General features: G+C 44.5%; 1 protein-coding gene across 2 annotated transcripts in view; it reads left to right on the top strand.

The window, feature by feature from the left end:
* The window catches only part of CRB3 (crumbs cell polarity complex component 3), a 106,269-nt gene that overhangs the window by 80,821 nt on the left and 8,079 nt on the right, over positions 1-17,369 (top strand). For both annotated transcript variants that reach the window (XM_068274120.1, XM_068274119.1), the window contains exon 3: positions 16,408-16,451. In XM_068274120.1, coding sequence (XP_068130221.1) covers positions 16,408-16,451 — 44 coding nt within the window. The remainder of the gene's footprint in view (positions 1-16,407; positions 16,452-17,369) is intronic.

Genomic DNA, 17,369 nt, shown 5'->3' with positions numbered 1-17,369 from the left:
TCTAAAAGATCTGCTACGCATTTAGCGGTCAGGCAAAAAATACAAGAAAGAGTGTTTCTGTGGTATAGCGCCTCTGTTACCACATATAGACACTCTTAGAGTTGCTGCTCCTTGCGTTTTTGCCTGAGGAAGCGGGCGTTAGACCCACGAAATGCGGTGCAGATCTTTTGGAGTAAGAAATGCATGTAATTTGTATATTGCACAGTAGTATCTTTTTTTTTTTTTTTTTTTTTTGCTTTTGTTTTTTTTCAGGGAGGTAAGTCCACGATTAACACCCAGCCCCCCCCCCCCCCCCCCAATTTTAAATGGTTTATAATGTATTTTATACTTTATTGGCGCCTCTGTACCTCAAAGTGATAGTTTATCCACCTGGTGGTTCGGTGTTACTACCCTATTCTATCTACAGAGCGCAACATCTTAGCCCGAGTGGGGATGGGAAAAATTCCCCATTGGTGCATTCAGTGGTTGCCTAGCTTGGCAATCTGTGTTTGTAAGTACACCATTCTATCAATGAATAACCTGTATACCATCGATTTTTACACTATTGGGGCTCCCAAATCTTCCTTTTTGTCTCTACATGCTTGTATCAGGTCGCCAGGACGATCAGCAGGACTGCCAGGTAACGTATTTTTTACATGGAAGCCTCCGTATGCTTCTCACTTTGTGCAGCAAGGCTTGGTGTACAGAGGCGCCAGAGTAGAATAAAAACATTTAAAAACTGTCTAAAAAGAGGGGGATGTTCAGGTGGACTTACCTCCCTCGAAAATATAAAACTCAGTTGAGTCACAATATATCAATACAAAAATTTTATTGAACTCCACTTAGTGCAACGCGTTTCGCAGGTGTGGTCCTGCTTCATCAGGCAAACAGGAGTATAACTCAATGGATCTAAATACAGAAGTGAGCGCCTCTGTCTCTGTGCACTCGGAACGAATGTCTTCTCAATGGATTTTCGCTCATTTTTTTCCATGGGGAATCTGTACTCTTTATCTAGAAAGTGTAGTGGTGTGTGAGTGACAGCCACATAGCTAGAGCTGGGAATGTGCAGATCAATATTCAATCAGATGTCCGCTGGAGAAGGATATCCAGATGTGCGCTGTGCTAAAAGGACTGAGGTTCCCTAATTAAGTTTCGATGAAGAAAGATTGTATCCCATATAAATAGTGCATCCTAAAGAGGACCTGTAGTGAGAATAACATAACGAATACAATTGCTTACTGTTAACAATATTCATTTATACAGTAGATTTAGTCAGTGTTTGCCCATTGTAAAATCTTTCCTCTCCCTGATTTACATTCTGACATTTATCACAGGTGGTGACATCTAGTGTTAGGCATATATAGGTAGGGGTATGCTTAGAGGTGGAGGGGGGGGCGGGGGGGGGGGGGGGGTGTTAGTGATAGCCATAGAGATAGCAGGTAACGCACACAAAAATAAAAACCAATGGGGCCTATTTACAATTAAAGAACCACTGTCGTTTGAAATCGTATAATCACATCCAAATAAGTACATTTCTTCCAAAGTGAAATGAGCCATAAATTATTTTTCTCCTGTATACAGTAAGTAGTAGAAATCTGAGAGAGCCGACAGGTTTTGGATTAGTCCATCTCCTCATGGGGGGGATCCTCAGCATGGCCTTTGTTTATAAAGACACTCTCTGTAAAGGATGTATACAAACATGCTGCCCAGCCTCCCTACTCACTTTTTTGGCAGTTTGATGGAGCAACTGCCATTTACCAAGTGCTTTTGAAAACCCAGAGAATCCCCCATGAGGAGATGGGCTAGTCTAAAACCTGTTGGTTCTGTCAGATTTCTAGTACCTACTGTAAAGTGGTTTTGGAGTAGCCCATCTCCTCATGGGGTATTCTCAGGCATTTCTTTATTTTCAAAAGTATTTAATGAATGACAGTTGCTCTGTCCAACTGCCAAAAAAGTGGGAAGCAAGCAGGGAGGCTGGCCAGCAGCATCTTTGTATACGGTAAATCCTTTTCAGGTAGAGACTTTATAAAGAATAAAGGCCATGCTGAGAATCCCTCATAAAGAGATGGACTAGCCCAAAACCTGTCGGTAATGTCAGATTTCTACTACCTACTGTAAGTGACAGCAACATAGGAGAAAAGTAATTGATGGCTCATTTTACTCAGGAAGAAATGTACTTATTTGTATGTTACTACATGTATTTTCAATTTTACCTTTTTCGCGATAGTGGGTCCTTTAACTCCTCCTCCTGGGTTTTCTCCTAGGCGATCATTTTTCATCTCGTATGTAAATTAATTTTTAAGCACGCTGCAAGTGAAAAAGTACCAAAAAGAGGTTTTAAAAATACTATCAAAATGATTCTGAGTATTTTCTTGCTTGCTGGTAGTTTAGAAGGTACTTTATTGACAACGTGTGAAAATATCACCTGGGAGCAAACTCATGAGAAAAAGTGAATAGCATAGGGGCCCAGGACTGTACAGGTAATGGGGAATGAGTTACATTCCTCCCATGTGACTGCTGAAAAGCCTCTCTTGCTTGGTGGTTTCCGGCTGTGCACTTGTGCATTACGTGCTCAGAGATATCCTACACTTAATTATAATGGCTGCTAAGCCGATTGCCAGCCTGCCCAGCCCTGACGAGTGGCTCTGATCCATGCTGTCACACCCCTGAGAGTCTGAGACTTATGGAGACATGTTTCCCCATCACAGCCTGCAATTACCCACACACTCTGCTGCTAATTCTTGCCATTCCTGCAAGCGCTTGCATCTCTCTGTACAACGAGAGCCCAGCTTGCGGCACAGATGTTTCCCCGGTCTTGTAAAGCGTTTGATAGCAGAGACTCTTTCTGTCATCGCTCAGCTCAAGAGCATTTTTGCAACAATGTTTTTAAACACGCATTTTATTTCAAATCCTTGAGCTGGAGCTTTGAGGATAAAGCTTTGCACACATGGGGTTCAATTCCCAAAGCCTCAGGCAGGGGACACACTTGCTTAGAATCGTGTACGTTATTGGGGGCGGGTATTTTATGTCTGTTTACCAGAGGCGTTGCTAGCCTCAAAGATCAGTGGCACGTGCCCCGGATCTATTCTGAGGCGCCCCGGATGTCCTCCAGGCAGAGTCGGGCAGCGGACAGCAGTACTCTGCTCCACCCAGCACACCCCCCCCATTGAAGCACTGCAGCACCTAGCATATATTCCACTGATGCACCACACTCCCAGCATGCCCCCATTTAGGCACCACAGCTCCCAGGATATCGCCATAGAGACACCACAGCTGTTAAGGTCATGTAAATGTTGCTCCACCCATGACCACACCCACATTCTAGTGCATGGCCACACCATTTTTCAACTGCAGTGCCCAAAAGTGCCCAGAATCTCTTAGGATCCTAGCAACGCCCCTGCTGTGTACTACCTGTGCATCAATACCGAGTGAGCTGACTGTTTTGGAATCAGTGTTGCATAGCTCCCAACTGTGGAAACCAAATCCCTCATGCTCCCTCTATCTTCCTCATTTGGGGGGGGGGGGGGGGGGGAGGGATTAAGGTGTTGGTGTACTGATATTTGTGTATATTTGCATTACTGCATTTAGCCCCGTTGGTATATTCCTGCCACAGTGTAAGCTGTTTAGTGATGCACATACAGGCAGTATATGTTAGCCTGTTCTGCTCAGTGGAGGGAGGATGAAGAGCGGGCTGCAGAGCAGGCAGATCACTAAACAGCCTCACGGAAGAGCTGTACACAAGCTAGATTTTCACATGGAAGCCTCACAGATGATGGTCTTTAGCAGCATTTCTCCAACAAAACTCTAGGGTCTGTATTTAGGTGTACATGAAATATGGGCGCAAGGAAAGTTCCGATAGAATATATAGTAGACGGTCGGTACATTTACGGATATTCTACTATTTACAGTGTTCATGTGCCACAGTAAATTCTTAGATATGTTACTATAGCTAAACCTGACCCTACTCTCACACAGACCCCTCCACCGCAATAACAACCTTTTGCTTATCTGGGGCCTCTTCCACTGGATTATTCCTGGCTCCCTCCATCTCGCCATTCCAGCATAGGCAGACGCCTCGTACCTGCGCAGTCATGCGGAGCAGAACAGGCAGGGCTTTTTTCCACTGAGCCTGAGTGGCAGTTCCATGCTATTGCGCAGACATGAGCTGTGCTTGTTCACATACGGGAGCGCAGGTGCGCGTTTTGGTGGGGGGATGGTGAGTCAGGCAAAAACCGGCGCTGGAAATTTTGGGTGTTGCAATAGGCCATAAAGTGAACTAGGGCTATAGCAGCACCCAGTCAGTAATTTGTCCACCTTAATTACATGTATGCGGGGGATGGGCCCAGTGATGGTACGGGTGTAGAGATGCATGTAAAAACGGCACCTTAAAATTTGGGCGCAGGGTGAAGCAGATAAACTGCTTACTGTGCTCTTGAACAAGTCTCGGCGGCGTTAATTACTATTCTCCCTCCAGGCCGCCCTGGATAGTGGGAGAAAGACTTAATTCGGCTACCAGCTTCTGCTGGCAGGCAAATTACACTGTTTTTTTAAAGAGTAACTATTAGGCATAAAATCAAAAATCAATTCTCTATTTTTATGTGGTTTAAAAAAAAAAAAAAAAAAAAAAAAGATGCTAACCAGGTAATACAAAAGTTAAAAATCTCTTCATTTTCTTCTCTATAAAATATCTTTTACCAGGTCCCCTGGCTCTTATTTGATACCTCTGCCCCAAATGAGAAGTTGCAGTGCATGCTGGTTTCTTTTTTTTCTTCTTTACCTTCCTCCCCTTTTCCCCTCAGACATAACTAATGCAGTCTAAATTGGCTGAAGCCTCTTTCACTCCCATTTTCCCCTCCCACACCTCTGTTCCTCTCTGATTGGCCAATGTTTCTTGTGCTGAGAAAGTGACTCCGATCCATACAGATAAACTGTGTCTGCAAAGTCACACAATGATTTGCGACGATGCACTTCTTACTGCAGAGCTGTGTGGGAGTGGCTGAAAACTGGGAGGAGCGTGGGCAATGCATACACAATCAGAAAGAGGAGAGGAAACAGAGTAAGGGAGGAAATGACATCAGGATTGGCTTCAGACATGGATTCCGAGATGGAAACTGACAGAAACAGAATTCTCTTTATTTACTATATAAACTCTCTGAAATCAAAATGTGGACAGTGCAATACATATGTTATATAAGTAGAACAAGTATTTCTCTACTATGTGTTTTTTTTCTGAGATAGTATGGCTGACAGCTCCTCTATAAGCAATTTGGGCTCCATTTTTTTGTCGGCGCCCAAATTAGCGTCTGAGCGCTGCTGTAGCTGTAATTCACATTACCGTCTATGGTGCTCCCAAATCTGCTGGTGCCAAAATTGTCCTGCTTTGAAGGGGGAGGGTCCAGAGGCTTCTTGCTATGTAGCGAATTATCTGATTTTTTTTTTTTTCCTCCCAACATCTCCCAGGTTTGCTTTGAGGAAATGAACAATCCCTGTTGTAATGACAGGATGTAAGAGAGCTCACATAAAACCAGAAAATAAGTTCTGAGTAGTGGTGTATCTCCACCCACTCCTGTGCGTTTTAAAGAACCTCTGTCATGAAAATCTTAAAAATTAAAATACATGTAAACATATAAAAATAGGAAGTATGCTTCTCCCAGAGTAAAATGAGCCATACATTGCTTTTCTCCAATGTTGCTGTCATTTACAGTAAGTAGTAGAAATCTGACATTACTGACAGATTTGGACTAGCTCATCTTCTCATGGGGTGTTCTCAGGGTTTTCTTTATTTTTAAAAGCACTTAGTGATTGGCAGTTGCTTAACTGCCAAAAAAGTGTGCAGCGAGGCTGGCTAGCATCTTTGCATACATCTTTTTCAGGGAATGTCTTTATAAAGAATAAAGGCCATGCTGAGAATCCCCCATGAAGAGATGGACTAACCCAAAACCTATTGGTAATGTTAGATTTCTACTACCTACTGACAGCAACATAGGAGAGAAGTAATGTATGGCTCATTTTATTCTGGATGAAATGTACTTCTTATTTGTATGTGTTTTAAATTTTCAGATTTTTGCGATAATTCCTCTTTAAATCTATCCCCATCTTCAGGTAAAGCGAATGGGACAGGTGGGGATGGGTGGAGCTTCTGTCCCAAACACACCTGTAGTTCTGAGCCTTGCCCCCCAGCTATCCACAACTACAAATACATCCTTCCTGAATCTACAACTCATGCCTTGTCCTCTGTGTACACTGCAAGCCTCTGGCCTGTCTACACTCGTGAGAACTAGGCAAATACTGTCTGGGGTCACTTCCTCTGCCTCTGCTAATTGGGCCATAATGAAAGGAGGGAGATTTGTGGGAAAACATTTCTATTTTTCTGTTTATATGCTTGTCTTTGTTTTTGTTTTTTGTTAGTTTGCACTTCACTGGTGGCATACTGTACATCGTTCTGGCTTATTCATCCCATGTAGATTATGTTAAATATATATCAGTGTTTGTAGACCTGGTTGAAGAAGGATGCACAAATCAATCTGAAGTTCAGGAGACAGTCTGTCCAATCCTGCAGGCATTTTTTATAGGAAACTGCAAAACCGGGGGTTAAAATAAAAAGCATCGGGAGAGGAGAGGGAAGGCGCATTAGGATCCAGAGCCTTCCCTCTCCTTAGGTAAGTATTTTTCTTTTTTTTTTTTCAGTTTAGATCCCATTAGCTTTAAAGGACCTCTGTTGCGAAAATCTTAAAATTTTAAAATACATGTAAACATATACAATTAAGAAGTATGTTTCTTCCAGAGTAAAATGAGCCATACATTTTTTTTTCTCCTATGTTGCTGTCACTTACAGTAGGCAGTAGAAATCTGACAGAACCAACAGGTTTTGGACTAGCCCATCTCCTTATGGGGGTTTCACAGGGATTTCTTTATTTTCAAAATGCACTTAATAAATGGCAGTTGCTCCGTCCAACTGCCAAAAAATTGTACGGTGAGCAGAGAGGCTGTCCAGCACCTTTGTATAAATCTTTTTCAGGGAGTAAAAACAAGGAACACCAAGAGCCCCAATAGTGTAATATGTACTGGTAAATGGTTACTAGATAGAGTAAATATTAATACTCACAAACCAGGGTTACCATTAGGCAACCACTGTAAAGGCAGGTGGGGAGATTTTCCTGACCCCACTCAGGAGTAAGAAGTCGCTCTCTGTAGATGAGAAAAAGGGGGTTCAACCCTCCACCCAGGGTGGACTCAATATTATGCAGGAGAACAGAGGTGTCAAAAGGATAAAAGGAAGCTAAATGAGCTTAAAACCCAAATTCTTGGTAAATAGAGGAGGTAGTTGTGGACTTACCTCCTCCAAGTCACAGAGGTGCCTGGCTCTTCTACTGACCACATATGCTATTGCTCCGTTGTTATTGCCTGATGAAGCGGGATCAAACCTGCGAAACGCGTTGCATATTTGGAGTTCATAAATAAAATATATTGACTGTGTTTACTACAGTTGTTGTGTGTCTACTTGGAAGAGGTAAGTCCACCACTACCTCCTCTATTTACCAAGAATTTGGTTTTTAAGCTCATTTAGCTTCCTTTTATCCTTTTGGCGCCTCTGTTCTTTTTCAGGGAGTGTCTTTATAAAGAATAAAGGCCATGCTGAGAATCCCCCATGGAGAGATGGACTAACCCAAAACCTGTCGGTAATGTCATATTTCTACTACCTGCTGTAAGTGACAGCAACATAGGAGAAAAGTAATTTATGGCTCATTTTACTCTGGAAGAAACGTACTTCTTCTTCGTATGTGTTTTAAATTTTAGGATTTTTGCGGCAGCTCCTCCTTAAAGAGAACTTTAAGTGACATGATGAGATAGACATACAGTATATACAGTGCCTAGCACACAAATAACTATGCGGTGTTCCTTTTCTTTCTCTGCTTAAAAGAGGTGTTAATATTCAGCTAGTAAAAGAAAATAAAAAACCCCTCAGCGCTAGCAATAGTGTAATTCTTCTCTTGTGTAGCTTCTAAGTAGCCACCTGCAGACACCCAGTGCTCATGCACAAGGAAACCATCACTAAATATGAATAAAAGCGCTGATCAGTGTCCAGTCCGTTCATGACCATGACCGGTTCTCTTCAAATGTTAGTGTTATTATTATTATAATTATTATTTAGTATTTATATAGCGCCGACATATTACGCAGCGCTGTACAGTATAATATAATATATATATATATATATATATATATATATATATAGTCTTGTCACTAACTGTCCCTCAAAGGAGCTCACAATCTAATCCCTACTATTGTCATATGTCTGTTTGTATTATGTAGTGTAAGTACTGTAGTCTAGGGCCAATTTAGGGATGAGCCAATTAACTTATCTGTATGTTTTTGGGATGTGGGAGGAAACCGGAGTACCCGGAGGAAACCCACGCAGACACGGGGAGACCATACAAACTCCTTGCTGATGGTGCCCTGGCTGGGATTCGAACCGGGGTCCCAGCGCTGCAAGGCGAGAGAAGTAGTACTGTACTAGTTGCCTTTTTGCATCTGGTTTACATGTTTACAGTCAGAGAACTCCCTGCAGCAGCTAAGAGCTGAGAATTTAGCACTTCATACTCGGCTAGTTATCTAATATTTAACAGCGCTGTGTATCGTTTAACACAACAGCAAAACATTAATCAGACAGCAAGGCATTGTTATTGAGTTCAGTTACTGTTCTCTGGACTTTAGACTTATTATGTGTCTATTTAAAGGGGCACTATGGCGAAAAAGTGTAAAATTTAAAATATGTGCAAACATAGACAAATAAGTATGTTTTTTCCAGAGTAAAATGAGCCATAAATTACTTTTCTCCTATGTTGCTGTCACTTACAGTAGGTAGTAGAAATCTGACAGAAGTGACAGGTTTTGGACTAGTCCATCTCTTCATAAGAGATTCTCAGCAAGGCTTTTATACTTTACTAGTGGACCTAAGCCCGTTTAAAAACAAGCTAGGTCTGTCACTGCGCATGCGCCCACCGCGCATGCACATTTCCGCCGCGCCCTCACGCCCGCCCCTTTGCCCGTCATCGCTCGCCGCATGTCACTCTCCCTCAATGTCTCCGTTTCCCGGCACATGTGCAGAGCGCATGTGGGACACACAGGGACATGGGACGCAGAGACAGTAGGGTTTTATTATAGAGGATAAAGATATTCCCTAAAAAGGATTTAAACAAAGATTCTGGCCAGCTTCCCTGCTCGCTACACAGTTTTTTGGCAGTTGGACAGAGCAACTGCCAATCACTAAGTGCTTTTGAAAATAAATAAATCCCCAAGAATCCACCATGAAGAGATGGACTAGTCCAAAACCTGTCACTTCTGTCAGATTTCTGCTACCTACTGTAAGTGACAGCAACATGGGAGAAAAATCATTTATGGCTCATTTTACTCTGGAAAAAATGTACTTCTTATATGTAGATGTTTGCACATATTTTACATTTTACATTTTTTTGCCATAGTGCCCCTTTAAAAGTTTACATTGGTTAGTCTTTATACTGCAAGTATAAAAGCATACAGCAAATTTGAAGAGGAAAATAAAATTCTCTTATTATACATACCAATGTAGAGGAAAGGCTGGGGATACCAGTAGAACCTTCCTGGTCCTTTCTCCCTGCACTTCAGATTCCCTATAGGAGTGTTCATGTGAACAGCTGAGAGGTGGTAGGTAGAGATGTGGCGAACGGTTCCCGAACCGTTCGCCGGCGAACATCTCTAAATTCATGGGCCTCTTACTACTTCCGGGTCGCAATGACCCGGAGTAGTACGCCTGCGCTGCCCGGCGGAGCACGTCCTAGATCGCGCTCCCGTTGCCGGGCACTCTCTGCGCATGTGAGTGACGTCACGCTCATGCGCAGAGAGCGCCCGGCAACAGGAGCGCGATCTAGGACGCGCTCCGCCGGGCAGCGCAGGCGTACTACTCCGGGTCATTGCGACCCGGAAGTAGTAAGAGGCCCAGAGAGGTTCGCCAGGCGAACTGTTCGGCCCAACTCTAGTGGTAGGTGAAAGGCGTACCTGATCTCAGAACTTCCTCACTGCTCTAAAAGATACGCAACAGCATAATAACCTTTATAGAAAAACATTTTTTGTTACAGTGGTTTCCCATGGAAACGGCCGCTCGTTCGAGCGGCCTTTCCATGTCAGTTCACGGAGGGTGTCTCCGTGAACAGTCTGCGCGCCGCCGATCGCGGCTCGCAGGCTAAATGTAAACACGCAGGGAAGAAATCCCCGCTGTTTACATCATACGCCGCTGCGCCATAAAGTAGATCGGCGCTCCCCAGCCTCTGATTGGCCGGGGATCGCCGGCATCTGATAGGCTGAAGCCTATCCTAGGCGACGCAGGACGGATATCCATCCTGCGCAGCCCACAGGCAAAGGTAGAGGGAGGGAAGGGGACGGAGGGCGGAAATCGCTGCGGAGGGGGGCTTTGAGGAGCCCCCCCGCTACACGCAGCAAGCCGGCGGCGATCAGACCCCCCCAGCAGGACATCCCCCTAGTGGGGAAAAAAGGGGGGACGTCTGATCGCCCTGGCACAATCACGATCTGTGCTGAGCGGGGCACATCTTGTAACTTTTATACTGGGAGGGTCTACCTAAAACTGGGGGAACATCTGGCTACCCATCTGGCCGGTAGAAGCCCCAGGTAAGTGTCAGTTTTTTATTTTTAAAGGAGCCTGCTTTCCTACAGCCAGGCATTTCAACCTATTTTGTAAGTTAAGTCCATAGCAGCAACAGACCCCTCCCATATCGGGATTCCTGTAAAACCGTGCTGTCCCATTTCCAAATAACACTTTAAAACCGTACAAGCATAACCTTCAGATAAAACTGAATGGAAAACCAGGAGTCATTTTACTAGAATAGTGTGCTGGAGTGACGTCAGTTCTCCCCGCAGAGCAGGATGTGTGCTTTGCTGCGCACATGCCGGGGTACAAGACCTGACCTGTACCAGGCTTGCTACATACGCCCTGCAGCATGCAGAGGAAGGGTAATGAGACGTGGAGTCTGTGCTGCAAGGAATTGCTGTATTGCCACAAGTTATTATTTCCCGGAGAAAGGGCACCGGCTCACTGTGTGTGTCAAGGTCATCCTGATTAGCAGGGGACGTGAGAAATGCCACGGCGGCTCTGCACATGGAGAAGTGTATTGTGGGCCATCGGCAGGTCTACACTTTATTACCTGAACCCAACACTGAAAGGGGGAAGGGGAATTCTAATAAGCAATCGGGATAAGTAAATACAAACAATGTGTGGAAGTAAAGCAGCAGGCGGAATATCAGTCTGCTGCTGATATCCCCCCCCCCCCCCCCCCCCCCCCCAAAGTACTCTACACATAATTGATATGGAGTGCCGTAAAACCTGCAAAGGACAACAGTGTCAGAGGTGCAAGAAGGGAATGGGGAACAGTTTGTTAATGATTACTGCTATTTGAAACATCCATAGAAGTGATCATTACGAGCACAGGACCAATAAAGAGCTAATACTGCGGTTGAGGGAGGGCCCTAAGGGGTTCCTCTGGCACAAGGGCTCCGGTGCGGTCGAGATTTCTGCAACTCCTATTGCTACTCCACTGGTTTCATGGGCCTAATGTGCTTGTTGCTGCAGTACAGCCTGCTTCCTCTCTAGCAGCTCTGTTACAGTAGAAGCCATGAGTCTGCGTGATGAGGCGGGGCTCATAGTTCTGCATGTGTCTGCATGAGGAGGCGGGACTCATAGTTCTGCATGTGTCTGCATGAGAAGGCGGGACTCCTAGTTCTGCATGTGTCTGCATGAGGAGGCGGGACTCATAGTTCTGCATGTGTCTGCATGAGGAGGCGGGACTCATAGTTCTGCATGTGTCTGCATGAGGAGGCGGGACTCATAGTTCTGCATGTGTATGCATGAGCAGGAGGGACTTGTAGTTCTGCATAAGAAAACGGGACTTGGAGTTACACATGAAGACACAGGACTTGTAGTTCTGCATAAGGAGGCAGAACTTGTAGTTACTCATGAGGACACAGGACTTGTAGTTATGCAAGAGGAGGCGTGACTTGTAGTTCTGCATGTGTCTACATGCGGAGGTAGGACTTGTAGGTCTGCATGTGTCTTTGTGAGGAGGCAGGACTTGTAGTTTTGCATGAGGAGGCGGGACTTGTAGTTCTGCATGAAGAGTCTGAACTTGTACGTCTGCATGAGGAGGTGGGACTTAAAGTTCACAGGAAGTAGGCTGTGAGCGATTATAATTCTTCAGCTCTATCAGGAAACTAGAAAGGAAATTGAGGTATAACTCTGCATGCAAAGATGCAAAGTTTGTTTTCGGCTAGATAGAACTTGCATTAATCACAACTGCAGGATTTGCTTGTTTAGTTTTGGATGTAGCTGGGTTTTAGCAGGGCCGGTTCTAGCTACAATGGGGCCCTAGACAAAATGGAGCCACAAAGTTGGGGGGAGCTGGCAGCCAACTCTGTGCCCAGTTAGTTACCTACTGTATTCAGCTAGGAGTCCTTGAGCAAAAATTCCTACCTCCTGGTGTGTACCAGGCTTTAACCGATGCTGTCAGAGATTGTGTGTGTGTGTGGTGCCTAGGAAGCAGCAAATCAGGTGTATGAAACCTCTGCACTTAGCTGGTGCCTAGTCTAGACCGGCTTGCCCAAACGGTCCTGTATCCAGCATACAAACAAAAGAAAGAGACCTCACACTACTGGCTGCAAAAACGTTGCTGTGTATTGCGGAGCAGAAGCACTGCATGTTACTGACCGTAGTCCTTCATCAGGTGCAGGTGTTATGCACCTGATGAAGGACTATGGTCAGTAACATGTAGTGCTTCTGCTCCGCAATACACAGCAATGTTTTTGCAGCCAGTAGTGTGCCGTCTTTATATTTGTATGGTTTAACCAATGCTGTGAGATTCTGTCACAGCTTTCTGCGGACATGGAGGGTGGTAAGGCTGCATAGAATGCTTATCTTTTGGGGACACTGGGTCATATGTAACACAGGTTTGCATTAAAGAAAACCTGTATTGATAAAAAGTTCCCCTGAGGGGTTCTCACCTCGGGTGGGGGAAGCCTCTGGATCCTATTGAGGCTTCCCCCGTCCTCCTGTGTCCCATGGCGGTCTTGCTGTGCCGCTTCGAACAGCGGGGGATGTAAATATTTACCTTCCCGGCTCCAGCGCAGGCACAGTATCGGCTCTCCGCTTGGAGATAGGCGGAAATAGCCGATCGCTGTCGGGCTGCTCTACTGCGCAGGCGCAAGTCTCCTGCGCCTGCGTAGTAGAGCGGACCTGACAGAGATCGGCTATTTCCGCCTATCTCCGTGCTGAGAGCCTTAACAGCGCCCCCGCTGGAGGCAGGGAAGGTAAATATATTAGCCTTGTCAGGCTTGTCGAGCCAGGATTGCCGGAGACTTCGGGGGAGCCAGCGCTGGATTGACTACAGCGGAGGGGGAAGCCCCATTAGGATCCGGAGGCTTCCCCCTACCGAGGCGAGTACCCCCCAGGGGAACTTTTTTTTTATTTTTTACAGAGTCTCTTTAAATGGTGTCTGAAGTGAGAGGGATATGGAGGCTGCTATATACTGTTTGTTTTTCTTTTAAACAATACCAGTTGCCTGGCATCCTGCTGATTTTTTTTTTTTTTTTTTTTTTTTTTTTAATGCATCAGTCTGGTTCAATTGCACCTGAAAGAGAACCCAAGGTTGGGTTTGAAGAATATTATCTGCATACAGAGGCTGGATCTGCCTATACAGCCCAGCCTCTGTTGCTATCCCAAACCCCCCTAAGGTCCCCCTGCACTCTGCATTCCCTCATAAATCACAGCCACGCTGCTGACAAACAGCTTGTCAGAGCTGGCTGTGTTTATCTCTATAGTGTCAGTCTGCTGCTCTCCCCGCCTCCTGCAGAACTCCAGTCCCCGCCTGCATCCCTTCCCTCCCTGCTGATTGGAGGGAAGGGACGGGGGCAGGGACCGGAGCTATGCAGGAGGTGGGGGAGCAGCTGAGACTGACACTACAGATGTAAATACAGCCTCACAGCACGGCTGTGATTTATGAGGGATTGCAGAGTGCAGGGGGACCTTAGTGGGGTTTGGAATAGCAACAGAGGCTGGGCTGTGTAGGCAGATCCAGCCTCTGTATGCAGATAACATTCTTTAAACACACCTCGGGTTCTCTTTAATAGGCTGTTCTCCTCCCCTGCTTACACCTCTCACTGCGACTGGCCTTGGCAGGTTTTCTGTATAGAACACATTGGGGCCCAGAGCTCATGAGCTATGCTACTGTGTAGCATGCAAGGGCACCAGTACTTTTAGCCATAGACCCTGAACAAGTATAGAGATCAGATATTTGACAGGTTTTGCTGCATGCTATTTCATGGCTACAACTTATCAGTTATTTATTATGTTATGCAATGTGCAGTGCCCCTAGAGGCAGAGGAGCAGCAGGACAGCGATTTATTTTTTTTTCAGGGCGATTTACGGTTATTTTTTGTACAGTTTCTCGATTTTTGTGCAATCCCGATTTGCTGGTTTTAACATTGCAATCACTGAAAAATCGTGAAAAAGTGCTGCATGCACCGCGTTTGTGTTTATTGTGACTCGCCAGCGATCACGCCAGTGAGATCACTGCTATATGCTTGTAATTACGCTAGTGCTTTAAAAGCGCAAGTGATAGGCCGTAACCGGCCGCTAATCCCCCAGTGTGAATGGGCGGCTCTTAAAGGGAACCTAAACTGAGAAGGTACAGTATTGGAAGGAAAAGACAAAGACAAACGGGAGCCCAAATGGTGCAGTATTTCACAAGTATTGAGTATCAAAAGTACTTCTGAAAAAGGGTACTCACAAAGGTGGGTTGCACACGGGGCAACCGACCACTTCAGGCACGTGGATTGTATTACACCTGACTCCACTCAGGTCTGCCAGCGGTCCTGGACTCGGTCGCTCTCTTAGCAAAAAACGTTATGCACCCAAAACAGGTGCGCAAGGCCCTCCTCCTGGATAGGTGGGGGAGTGAGGTACAGCAAAGGAAAAGAGGCACCCAATATATTTAAAACACTTTAAAATCAATAAAATAAAGAAGGTTGAGGTGGCTTACCTCATAGACCACAAACTCACTTAATTAAGGAAGTTTAATAGATAATTAAGCACAGGCAACGCGTTTCGTGCGACTATGCCCACTTCCTCAGGCCAATGAAAAGTGCCAGAGCTGTCTATATGCCAGACTCGGGGTGCCTCTCAAGAGGTGCCCCGAATCTGGCATTTAGACTATATCAACCTTCATTTTATTGATTTTAAAGTGGTGTGTGTATATCTATCTATCTATCTATCTATCTATCTATCTATCTATATATATATATATATATATATATATATATATATATATATATATATATATATATCTATATCGCCTCTTTTCCTTTGCTAAACTGAAAAGGATGTGAATGTTGCCTGACTCTCCTGCTGATCCTGTGTCTCTAATACTCTCAGCCACAGCCCATCAACAAGCATGCAGATCAGGTGCTCTGAGGCCTCGTTCACATTGCGTTCCGCTCGAGTTATTGTTCACGTTTAAACTTTTTTGACGCAATTTATTTCCCCTGATGCCCGGCACTTGGGTGGACGGTGCCTTTTTGTGAAAAGCGCTTTTCTGAGCAGTTTTCCCTGAACAATTTTTTTTTTCTTCTTCCTCCACTCCCTGATGCAAGTCAGGAAGTGAACGCTTTGAACTGGAAAAGAATAAATACAATGTATTTATACTTAAAAACCCGAACACAATTGCCGCACAAAGCGATTTTGTGAGCATTTAGCGTTTTTCCTAGGGGCGATTTTAAAAATGGCCTGAACTTCATAAAAGGCCCAAAATGCCCCTGGTGTGAATGAGCCCTTACTGAAGTCAGACTGGATTAGCTGCATGCTTGTTTCAGGTGTGTGATTCAGCCACTACTGCAGCCAAAGAGATCAACAGAACTGCCAGGCAACTGGTATTAAAAGGAAACCTCCATAACCCTCTCAGTTTAGGTTCCCTGTAAGTACATGTTGCTTCATAGACCAGGACAGATCACCGTTTGTTTGCAGTCTGTTGTGCTAGAAATGTGGTCATAGGTTTCCTTGTTAATTACATCATCAGGGATTTCAGTCAAATATAATGGATACTGTTGTCTGACTATGCTTGTGCGTTAGGCAAATACCTGTTTATCCTAATCGAGATCAGCCGTGTTTCTGGGGAAGAGAAGGTACTTAGCTTTCGCCCCTGACCTTTGTGATTATTAGGACTCCTGCCAGCCACACACCAGACTGTTTATTCTGAATGGTTTATTGATGTCGGGTTTTGCCGTTTTCTTTGCTCAACTACTATTTAGTGCATGTTTATAATTCTCCTTTTGTTCTGCATTATAAGTGTGGTTTTCAAACCTGATTTTCCAATAATCTGTTTTGTTTTACAGCTGACAATACCACTGTTACTACACCAGCCGCAAGCCAGTTTACGGTGAGTGTTTAAGGGGGGGGGGGGGGGGCAAATTGGTGGTGTGCGAGCTCAGAGTAAAGGCCTGCATTGGGTCGGGTGCCTGCGGGCTACCCGAGTTGTGGGTCAGGTTTGGGTACCCGTTTTGATTCTAATCTGGTTGTGGCCTGCGGGTCGGGTTGCGGGTAGTGAAAGCAAGCAAGCATGAGATAATTTACTCAACAGTGTAAAAAAAAAAAAAAAAAAAAAAAATCTTAAACACTTCTTTTGGCTTTGGTTTGTGTAAAAAACGGCCATGAGAAAGTGGGAGTTTGTAATTCATACATTCAGCACCTTGTTGAATCAATAAGGCAAAAGGGGGTCAAACACTGTATTAGCATGGTGTTCCTAATAATCCTTTAGGTTAGTGTATTTTAGCACATTTTTTTTATATTTTTTTTTATTTGTTACATTTCCTTGTTATTAATTAGTACTGCTGTAATGTGTATTTATCGCCACTTGTCACTAGGGGGCAGTGTGAGACAATAACAGAGGACTTCTGCTTTCAGTTTCTATATTTTCTGCTAGCAGAGAGACATCAAAGCATTTCAAGAATTTACAGCACAAAGGGCTTTATTTCCAAAACTTCTGAAATATGATGTATCACCTAATTGATAAAAAATAACCTTTCAGCACATTTGCAAGCAAAATAATCACTCAAAGGAAGTTGTTGCTGATTAACTTAATTTCAATATTAATTTTCTTACCTTAATCATATTATATTTGTGCTCTCTGGGAGCTTAAAAAACATAACATAGACGAGGTGAAAATGGGTGAAAAATCTTTGAGTCATGCCCAGAGTTCTGCCGACTGTGATCAAAAGTAGTGCACTTATCTAAAACGAGATAATTCCTTTGAAGCTGCTAAATGGCTAAAAAAAAAATATTTTCCAAAGGCAGCGCT

Source organism: Hyperolius riggenbachi, chromosome 3 (assembly GCF_040937935.1).
Source record: "Hyperolius riggenbachi isolate aHypRig1 chromosome 3, aHypRig1.pri, whole genome shotgun sequence".
In the NCBI taxonomy this organism is placed as follows: Eukaryota; Metazoa; Chordata; class Amphibia; order Anura; family Hyperoliidae; genus Hyperolius; species Hyperolius riggenbachi.
Note: the sequence above shows the minus strand (reverse complement) of the source record. Positions and strands in the feature narration are given on the sequence as shown.